Source organism: Saccostrea cucullata, unplaced genomic scaffold, assembly GCF_032062105.1.
Source record: "Saccostrea cucullata isolate Sc308-1 unplaced genomic scaffold, CSIRO_AGI_Scuc_v1 ctg17911, whole genome shotgun sequence".
Lineage (NCBI taxonomy): Eukaryota > Metazoa > Mollusca > Bivalvia > Ostreida > Ostreidae > Saccostrea > Saccostrea cuccullata.
The window spans coordinates 1-10,799 of NW_026930098.1; the positions used below are offsets into that span (position 1 = coordinate 1).

At 34.8% G+C, this 10,799-nt stretch overlaps 1 protein-coding gene across 1 annotated transcript; it reads left to right on the forward strand.

The window, feature by feature from the left end:
- Positions 1-923: 923 nt before the first annotated feature.
- On the forward strand, positions 924-9,080 carry LOC134282833 (transcription factor E2F7-like; the record flags this gene model as incomplete). Its single annotated transcript, XM_062765220.1, has 5 exons — positions 924-1,067; positions 1,772-1,843; positions 2,259-2,315; positions 3,038-3,184; positions 6,360-9,080. Coding segments are annotated over 5 exons (1,604 nt in total), but the record flags the coding sequence as incomplete, so codon positions are not given.
- Between the last annotated feature and the right edge of the window lie 1,719 nt (positions 9,081-10,799).

Consider the following 10,799-nt stretch of genomic DNA (forward strand, 5'->3'; position numbering starts at 1 on the left):
ATGGATTTCAAACTCTCGATTGTAAAAGTGCCTCATACTAATTGGGTAATCGACGCTTTCTAAGATCTACACAGCCAAGGGGCAATTATAAATGGTTTGGACAGAGCAGGACTGTGCCATAATTAGCCGTTATTAACCAGGCTATCTCTGACTCGTCTGTAACAATAAATGAACAATAATAACACAAGCTGAAATGATTATTGACATTTTAGTCATTTTTAGACAAATAGTTTTAGATTTGCCATTCGTTTTTATTTTTTTTTTTTGAATGTTTGTAATTAAATTTCAACTGCTTCTTGTACACTAACAGTAAAGTTTTTCCGTGATTACTTGTTGAACCGTCGGAATCGGTATTGAAAAAAAGGGCAAATAACTCTAAATAAATCATGATATAGGAATATAATGAACAACTGGTTCGCATCGTCTCTAGCCACGGTCCGGAGTCCGCATAAATGGGAGAGGATCGTACATTTTGGCCGTGGTTCGCGACGATAAATATCCGCGAGCAGAGGTTACTTGCGGAACTCGCGGATATTTATCGCACGCGTATAATACTTGGTTTACAGTATTTATATTGATATTATGGTGCATAGAAATATAACGGAAACCTCTTGTGTGGAATTAATTGTTAACAATATTTAATAGCAGCAGTCTCAACACCCTCAATTAAAATGCCATAAATGAATCCTTGCCAAAATTTCTGCTTATACAATATACAATGTACCTAAAGGAAACCTTTGTTTGAGATAAAAACTTGTATACATATTTCGTTAAAAAAGGTTTTGGCTATCAAATTTATCTAAATTTTATGCCAGTATATTCTTGTAAGTAATTGGAACAGCTCTCAGCATTTCAAAATAATTTACAAAAATGTTATTTTTCAAACAAAGATCTGTGTATTCATGATCATTTCTCTGTTTCAGCAAAGATAAGGAGACTGTATGACATTGCTAACATTTTAGCAACTTTAGACCTTATCAGGAAAATCCGCATCACCGACATCAGGGACAGAAAACCTACCTACCAGTATATAGGGCCAGATCTGGAGCAAGTGCATGAATTAAATGGTTTGTAATATTCAAAGTTCAAAGAATTGACAAGATTGATGCTTTTGCAAAAAGCACATTTTTGTGTACTATATGTACAAGATATTGAATTCAGTTCTTTGAAATTAGAAGGGACTAGATAATATACAAATAGCTTATTATCCCCCACCTCTAGGATATGGAAAGTGTTGTCAAAATCCACAGGAAAAAAATATTGGAAGCAAGGTATATTCTTCTGAGAGAAAAAAGAATATTCTTACTGAGATGAAAGAAAATTGTGAGCCTCAAAGTATGAAACTTGCGAAGTTGGGGACCCACATACCCTTAAGATTTAAATATTATTTTAAACCCTGGACTCTTCAGTTCATCACAAAATATAAATTCCTACTGTGAAAACTTGATATCTCAATCTCAATGAGACTTGGAAAAGTTTAGATATCCAAGGATTTGAGATATTTAGGTTCTAATACTTCAAGAATATGGGGTTGGAACTTTCAAATCACTTTGAAATATTGTTGGTATTCGAGATGTTATTGTTACATACATCAAACTGTATTTTTAAAAATTTAGCAATTGAGTATAAGCTTTATTAATTTGAAAAGCTTATATTATACCACAAAATGAAGAATTTTCATGTACATCTTCCTGGGGAATATATCAAAACCTCGTGTCTTGTTCATGTATTAATGAATTTTTCTCAATAATCATCTTTGATTTTCTTGCAGTATGTTACCATGATGGATATCATCGGCCGACTTCTAGACATTCCATGCTTGACTGTGTCAAGAACCAGCAAAGTATGTATCAGTTTTATATCTTACGTTACATGTTACAGTGGTCAGAGAGAGAGAGAGAATGAGAGACAAACAAATCTCTTGTATGGGACAACTATCTCTATATACCTCCACATTAATATGATCAACAAATTCATGTTTTGTCATTTCTTAAATTTCCTTATATTTGTTTTGTATTTTTTTTTTCTCTTCTCTATGTGTTACACTGGACTGGATTTTCTACTTGATATATGCATTATGTTTCACTTAAAAAAATAAGTCAGCCCTTTCTAGTTTGCTCTTGTCAGCAAGTGGACTTGTAGCAGATTAGCATGTGTCTCTCTCCCAGTTTGTATTAGGGATCGGATATTGAGGGCAAAAGTTTTGCTTTGTTGTTCAATCAATTGGTATAGAATGAAGCATTTTTCGATCTTTGCAGTGTCTGAAATTCTATCAACACATGGACATCGACCTATTAAACCAAATGATTGCAAAGGTAGTGTTTCTGAATGTATAAAATTGCAAAATTGAAGTTGGCATAGTCTTTCCTATAAACCTAGATAAATCATTTTCTTTTTGGTAGTCCCATCTTCTTTCAAAATGTGAAGAACATGAAATTTGTGTCAGATCATCAATCCATTACAGGCTTTATCCATACTCTCATATTTTTCCCTTCTTTGGAATATATATTATTCTTAGTACCTTTTAGGTCATAAATCTGGATTTCTGTCTTGCTTTTTCTAAAGTTCTTAAGGAATATATTCTATGGTTTTCTATTGAATATTTCAAATAATTTTAGTTTCTTATGAAATTATCAGAACCTAAAGTTTTTGACAAAAACATAGTCATTTGCCTAGATAAGGATTGTTGTTCATTGATGGGAAGAAATAAAGTGAACTTACTCTGTTGATGTTTACATCATATGAGGTCTTGTTTCATTGAGGGGGGGGGGTATCTCAAAACATCATAAAGGATATACAATAAATTCTGAAAGAAACTATTCAAATCTTCAAATAAATGTTAAAAAATTTAAACTACAACAGTAAATCTTTTAATTGCCAAATGAATAGATAATATATTACAACTGAGTATTTCCTTAAAATTCCAGTATGTGAAGATTTCAGTTTAATTTCCTTACAAATAGAAAACATTGTAATGTAAATATTTTCAGAATTTTTCTGTAAAACCCCTGTTTATTGTTTTGCTGTCTTTTTTCAGGACTAGGGGACGGGGCTCCTAGGAAGAACTCCATGCCCAGACATTCCTCTTTTGAGCAGATCTGCCAGGTCGCGGAGAAGGAACGAGACAAGTTGTACGCCTCAATGTCACAGCCATCAAGTCCAACCGAGAAACACAGCTTTGATGGTAAGATTTGCTCTTAACTGTCTTTGTTATATTTCCTCCCAATGGTGAAGAGGACGAATTAAGTATCTGTGGAAATGACTGAAAAAATAAAGGGGGTTTAAGGTGATTAAACAAGATAGACTTTATGGTCATTAAACACAAATTGGTCATTTCGAACGAAATATAGGGTCTAGAAATTTAACTTTGCCAGCAATTCATAAAGGTTTACATTTATTCATGGACATCTAGCTTATTGTCAGAAAATAATAAGCTCTTATGAAAGTCAAAAAAGATTTGACAATAACTTTTAGGCAGTAGTGTAATGGAACCAATACTTGTGTACTAGTACCAGTCAGCAGCATTTTTTTAAGTCCATCAAAAACGGAAAATCATTAATTTGAAATTTAATGGCATCATGTACTTTCATTCTTACATATGAAATGAAAAAAGCATTTATTTTAAGTGATTTTTTCCACAAAGTCATCCGTTGATTAATATATAGAATCAAATTCTTGATCTGATGCCTTTTTAAATAACACCCAAGATATACTTTCTTTTTTTGTGAATGGGGGGGATATATTTTTTAATTACATTTTTAGCTCACCTCAACGAAGTTGGGGGAGCTTATGTAATACCCTCGGCGTCGGTGTCGGCGTCGGCGTCCCAGGTTAAGGTTAAGTTTTTTGGAGCAGTTTTCTTTTTAAGTACTTCTATGTCCTATATTGATTAGACATGCATGGAAGATGGTTCTAGTGTGTTTCACTGTACCAGTCAAAGTTTCAGATGCTGCAATTTCAGCAAAGGAATGACCAGGTTCAAGTTTTTGGAGCAGGTTAACATTTTTGGTGCAGTTTTTGGTGTAGGTTTCATTTCCAAGTAACTATAATCCCTATGTCGACCAAACTTGCATGGATGATACTGTAAACGTATTATATTTGGCTGTGTATTCTTTTTAGCGCCTTTCGCGGAAAGCAGCCTCCGCTAAATCAAGTACATCGCTAAATGCTTTGTGTATAAAGGTTTATGTAGAGCACATTCAAAAAGCGCTAAATCAAATCTATGCCAACTTCTTGAAAATTCAATTTCCGCGAAATATCGTACACGCCAAATATAATACATGTACAGTATATCAAATGATGGATACTACCGGGCTTGATTCGGATGCTGAATCTGACCTACATTTTCCGGTTGAGTGAACAGGTTAAAGTTTTTGGTGTAGGTTTCATTTCCAAGTAACTTTAAGCCCTATGTTAACCAAACTTGCATGGATGATACATCTAAGGATGGATACTACCGGGCTTGCTTCGGATGCTGAATCTGACCTTCATTTTCCGGTTGAGTTAACAGGTTAAAGTTTTTGGTGCAGGTTTCATTTCCAAGTAACTATGAGCCTTATGTTGACCAAACTTGCATGTATGATACATCTAAGGATGGATACTACCTGGCTTGCTTCGGATGCTGAATCTGACCTACATTTTCCGGTTGAGTGAACAGGTTAAAGTTTTTGGTGCAGGTTTCATTTCCAAGTAACTATGAGCCCTATGTTGACCAAACTTGCATGTATGATACATCTTAGGATGGATACTACCTGGCTTGCTTCGGATGCTGAATCTGACCTTCATTTTCAGGTTGAGTGAACAGGTTAAAGTTTTTAATGTAGGTTTCATTTCCAAGTAACTATGAGCCTTATGTTGACCAAACTTGCATGGATGATACATCTAAGGATGGATACTACCTGGCTTGCTTCGGATGCTGAATCTGACCTTCATTTTCCGGTTGAGTGAACAGGTTAAAGTTTTTGGTGCAGGTTTCATTTCCAAGTAACTTTAAGCCCTATATTGACCAAACTTGCATGGATGATACATCTAAGGATGGATACTACCTGGCTTGCTTCGGATGCTGAATCTGACCTACATTTTCCGGTTGAGTGAACAGATTAAAGTTTTTGGTGCAGGTTTCATTTCCAAGTAACTTTAAGCCCTATGTTGACCAAACTTGCATGGATGATACATCTAAGGATGGATACTACCTGGCTTGCTTCGGATGCTGAATCTGACCTACATTTTCCGGTTGAGTTAACAGGTTAAAGTTTTTGGTGCATGTTTCATTTCCAAGTAACTATGAGCCCTATGTTGACCAAACTTGCATGTATGTTACATCTAAGGATGCATACTACCGGGCTTGCTTCGAATGCTGAATCTGACCTACATTTTCTGGATGAGTGAACAGGTTAAAGTTTTTGGTGCATGTTTCATTTGCAAGTAACTATAAGCCCTATGTTGACCAAACTTGCATGGATGATACATCTAAGGATGCACACTACTGGGCTTGCTTCGGATGCTGAATCTGACCTACATTTTCCGGTTGAGTGAACAGGTTCAAGTTTTCATCAAGAGAAGAAAATTCTCAAATCTGCTTCAGATGCTGGATTTTGATTACATTTTCATGAAGAAGAACTAGTTTAGATTTTTTATGTAGGTCTATTTCAAAGTATCAGATCAAAATTGCTTAAATATTTTCATTTTTGGAATGTACACTTTTTGTTGGTCTATTTCAAAGTATCAGATCAAAATTGCTTAAATATTTTCATTTTTGGAATGTACACTTTTTGTTGGTTAATTGTGTGACTTTGCCTTACTTAAAGACAACATTCGTTGAGGTGAGCTCTGTAATCTCTGATTACCTATGTTTACCCTTGAAATACTGTAATTTATTCATTGAATAAAAATGATATCCTGTCACAGTGTGAAAGGATATCAAAATGATATCCTGTCACAGTGTGACGAATATCAGAAGTGCGGGAAAACTCTCGATTTCCCTTCCCATAACGAAGATTATTGTAAAAAAAATCTTCCTTGACCTAATATAAGATAGATGGAAATAAATAAACCATTCTGACAGCGAATAAAACTGTCAAAATTACGAAAAATATGTCGCTAAATCCATGTTGAAAGTGTTTTACCTCACTTATCTATGACGTCTCAACCGCTCAACTATGACTCCATGTAGCCTATGACTGTATTACAAAAAGACGGGCAAAGGAAAAATCTAAGAATTTATTTTAAAAATGTAATAAACAGAAAATTCAATGTTTTGTAGTTGATTCCATTGTTTAGAAGATAGAAAAATTAAAACATAACAGAAAATATAAATTTATTGAAATTTGAAAAGTAAAATGTTTGTGTATTATTTGCAGATTCACGAATGACCTCCAGTCAAGAGGAGCCAAACACCATTCGCAAGAGTGTTGGTAAACGAATCATTGTCAAGCAAAAGGGTACAGAATTCCAGATCATTCATCCTACAAAAACAACAGTATTGAAAACCGACGCAGCTACTTCTACCGTGCCAAAGCCCTCGGGGGGCGTCTCCAAAGATACAAAGACTATGGAGACCATAGTCATCAAAGCCAAACAGAGCTCTTCTCTGCCACTGACCCCAGATCAGATAAATGCAGTACTTAAATCCTTGAAAGTGCCAGTACCTATCAAGAAGGAAGGTGAAGCAAAGGAGATACAGAGTCCAGTCAAGAGTGAGAATGCCCCTGAGGCTGGTGCCTTTCAAGCAGTGAAGAGGGCCTATGTTCTGCAGAATGGGGAACCGGAGGTGAAACGGTTCAGGTTGGAGTATCCTTCACCCCCAACGGATGAGGACGAGGTCAAGTCAAAAAAAACTTCAACTGACATCAAAGGGAAAACACCCCCTCAGAGAGCTTTAACTTCGGAATTCATGGATGCAAAAGGATCCCAAAGCTCGTCAGACGTAGAGCCGTCTCAGTCGACAGATTCATGTGACTCGGAACCATCAGGGAGTAGTAAAAACAATCAGGGACAAATTCACAGAATAGCAGTACAGTTGCCAAATCAGCCTCCTACCATATTGCAGTTACCTTTCATTCAGCGCCAACCGGCCACCTCCATATCGCACATGCAGATCATTCAGGGCGTTCCGATGAGTGCCACGGATGGTACAGGACAAGCGGTAAACTTCATGGTGCCTGTAACTTTTAGTCCTCCCCTTACCCCTAACAGTAGTTCCTCCCCTAGTCCAACTGTGTTCACTTTTGCAGGTCAACCCACTTTCGTGAACCAGCATCACCTAATTGGTCAACCACCCGTGAAATTGTCGCCGATTTCCGTTTCCATGGCCAGTGTCTCCCAGAATAGTGCTGTTCAGTCCTCCCCCATTATTCCCCCCCAGCAGATGATCACCCCCACAGAACGCCCCACCCCCACGGCTAAGTTCTTCCGGAACACCCCCGGGGGCTTGATTCCACTGTCAACCATTTCAGCTGCAGCCAGCAACTTTGCAGCCAAAGAGGGCCTGGCAACAGCAAGGAAGCTTGACCTCCCTGACCTCAGTGCTAATGACGTCTGCTGAGTCGATCTCATATTTTATTGACTTGTAGAATATTCATATTTAAGTTTAAAAAAGTATAAATGTATTTTATTGAGGGATGATTGCATGTTGTTGTTTTTGGCTGAAGAATGTGTCCTGTGCTGTCCTTTTAACTTGTAGTTAACTTGATGGAAAAAAAGTGTGTTTTAACTTATGGCTTATGTCTAATTTTATGTGGTGCACTAAGATGTAAAAAAGTTAGACCAAAGTATTTATTCTCTGCACAAGAATTGTGTATCTGCATGAAATGAATTTTTTTTTGTAGTATTTATTATGTAAAGCCTCTTATTTTGAAAACAAGCCTAGCTATATATATAATATTGTTTTTTTTTTTTGCTTAGTATGGAACTAATGATGCACTGTATTTCTGGAAAAAACTATATAGGAAAAATCTACAGAAGGAAAATGTTAATTTCGAGCTTGCATTTTATAAGGATGATAGAGGAGGTGTTAAGTGTAAAATAAAATAAAATGTGTTTTTTCGTGTACAAATGTTTGGTCCTACATGGTGTTGTAAAATCTGTAATTGGAAAGCATATATACTATTGTTGGAAGAGAAATGCATGTGTAAAAATGTTAGGGGTTTGAAGTGTAATGTGTAGAATAGGTGAATGTTAATAGATGAAATTTGTCATTAGGATGATGTTTCTGGGTCCATGCTAAATGTACAAAAGTTTGACTTGCAGTGTGTCGATATAGAATGGTAATGGGAAAATATATACCCATGTAGAATGTAATTGCGAAAAAAATTGTTGTATAAAGTTAAGCTGGGGTACATGAATTTTTTCTTGTCTGATTTTGGGTCTACGATATGCATGTTGTTTGACTAGTGTACTTGGAAGAAGGCTGTCTGGAATTTTTGTAGAACTTTCTGAATGCATTAGAGTTGAGACAAAGAAGATAATTTGTGGCAAACTGTGATACATCTTTATTGTTTAGTTTGTCAACTTTGTTTATCAATACAATGTGGTTGTAATCATTTTGATAATTTCTGTAGATTCCAATTTTGTTAAGTTTTTTTTTTTGAAAGATTTTTTTAGGCAGCATTCATAGTACCCAGTACCCGCATGTAATGCATATATGTTTTGTTTATTTTTTATTTATTTTTTTCCTAATAATAATAGTTTTATTTTTGCATGGGCAGTACTATAATATTTTTTTTAAATATATAATATTTGAGCTAGCTCAATATGTTTATTTTATTAATCAGCGAGTTGAGAGGAAGATCACATGAACACTGTGTAGGAGTTATCTTCCCTTCATCTAAATCCACACACAGTCATTTCATTCCTGGATTATAGTATTTTAATTAGCAAACAAATCAGCTCACTTTATTCATGATACTCTTTTGTTTTTTGTTAGACAACAAGTATTGTTAAGTTGTTTCTTTTATTATTCTATGTTTTAACCCTGCATCGTGCACAATTTCTTCCAATGTAATTGATTAAATTGCTGCATGAAAGTCAAATTGTACATAGATAATTGTATATAAAGGAATAATAAACTATTTAATGATACATATGCAGTGTTTCTTTCTCTTAGATTTTTATGCAGGTTTAGCACAATCTGTATTAAGATTTTTGTGATAGAGGGATGGACAGAAGGACAAATGAGATGTACTGCCCCTTCACTTTTACGAAAGCGGGGGACAAAAAGAATGAAATACAGTTGATCTTCTGTAACAAACATTGAAATCTGGAATGAAATAGTATGTGGAAGTCATTGGGAAGTTCTAACCACTTCAATTTGATTTTTTCCACAATATGTGAACTCCTGTGTATTTCGGACGTTTTCCTTGTTCCACTGAGTTTGAGATAATGAGGTATGACTGTATATAAAAATAAAACATCACAAATGTGGGATATTTTTGTAGCCTAAACATTTTCTTTTTAGGTCCCCTGAGTAAACTCAGGTGACACATTTCAATCACTTCGTCAACCGTTGTTTGCTGTGTGAACATTTGAACATTTTTTAGCTTCTCTGCAACCGCTCAACCAATTTTGGCATAAAGCATTTATGGGTAAAGAAGTACAAAAAAATTTTGAAACCCCTGCCACCGTGTGCCCTGAGGGGTAAGACAAGAACAGCTAAAATTAATGCAATCTTAAAAACCTTTACTCCTGGATATCAAGCAGTCAAACTGTTGGCTTGAATGTGATAAGCATTGAGTCCTAGATACCAAAATCACGAAATTCATCCAGGGTCAGGGATGCTCTCTGGGACAACCTGTGTGTGTGTATATATATATATATATATATATATATATATATATATATATATATATATATATATATATATATATATATATATATATATATATATATATATATATATATATATATATATATATATATATATATATATATATATATATATATACATAATTTTGTCTGGTGTCTGTCATCAGGCTGTTTTAAAGTATGACTTTCTCCAGAATGACTGGACCATTGGCTTTTATTCTCGGAAATGTTCATTGAAAGGCTGTCCTATTTTTGTTGTAGCATAGTTAATCATATAAATTGATAAATGTATTGATGAAATTAATATTTATTTTTGAAACAAAATTAAAATCTACGGCCTGGAGGGCCAGGTAAAAAAAATATTTTTATTTGTTCGGACAAATTAGAAATTCGTTCGGACGAATTACTTATTTGTTCGGACGAATTAGATATTCGTTCGGACAAATTAGAAATTCGTTCGGACGAATTAAAAATTTGTTCGGACAAATAAGTTATTTGTTCGGACAAATTAGAAATTCGTTCGTACGAATTAGTTATTTGTTCGGACAAATTAGATATTCGTTCTGACAAATTAGAAATTCGTATTTGATAAAATTAAAAATTTGTTCGGACAAATAAGTTATTTGTTCGGACAAATTAGAAATTCGTTCGGACGAATTAGAAATTTGTTCGGACAAATAAGTTATTTGTTCGGACGAATTAGATATTTGTTCGGACGAATAAGATGTTTGCACAAATTATCTTGTAAAGAGAGATATACAATTTGTTTATTCAGAGGATTCATTCCTTTTTAATATATAAATAGCTCTTTGGACTATGACATACACACGTTGCAACTAGACATGTGCTAGTCGGGTATGTTGATTGTAAACAATCGGAAATAATGGTTTTATACCAGTATATATTATAGGCCTAGTCTGCCATTCTGAAAGTATATTATCTGAGAGCCCACTAGTAAATTCAAAGGGTCATTTACACCCTCTTATCAAACATCTTTT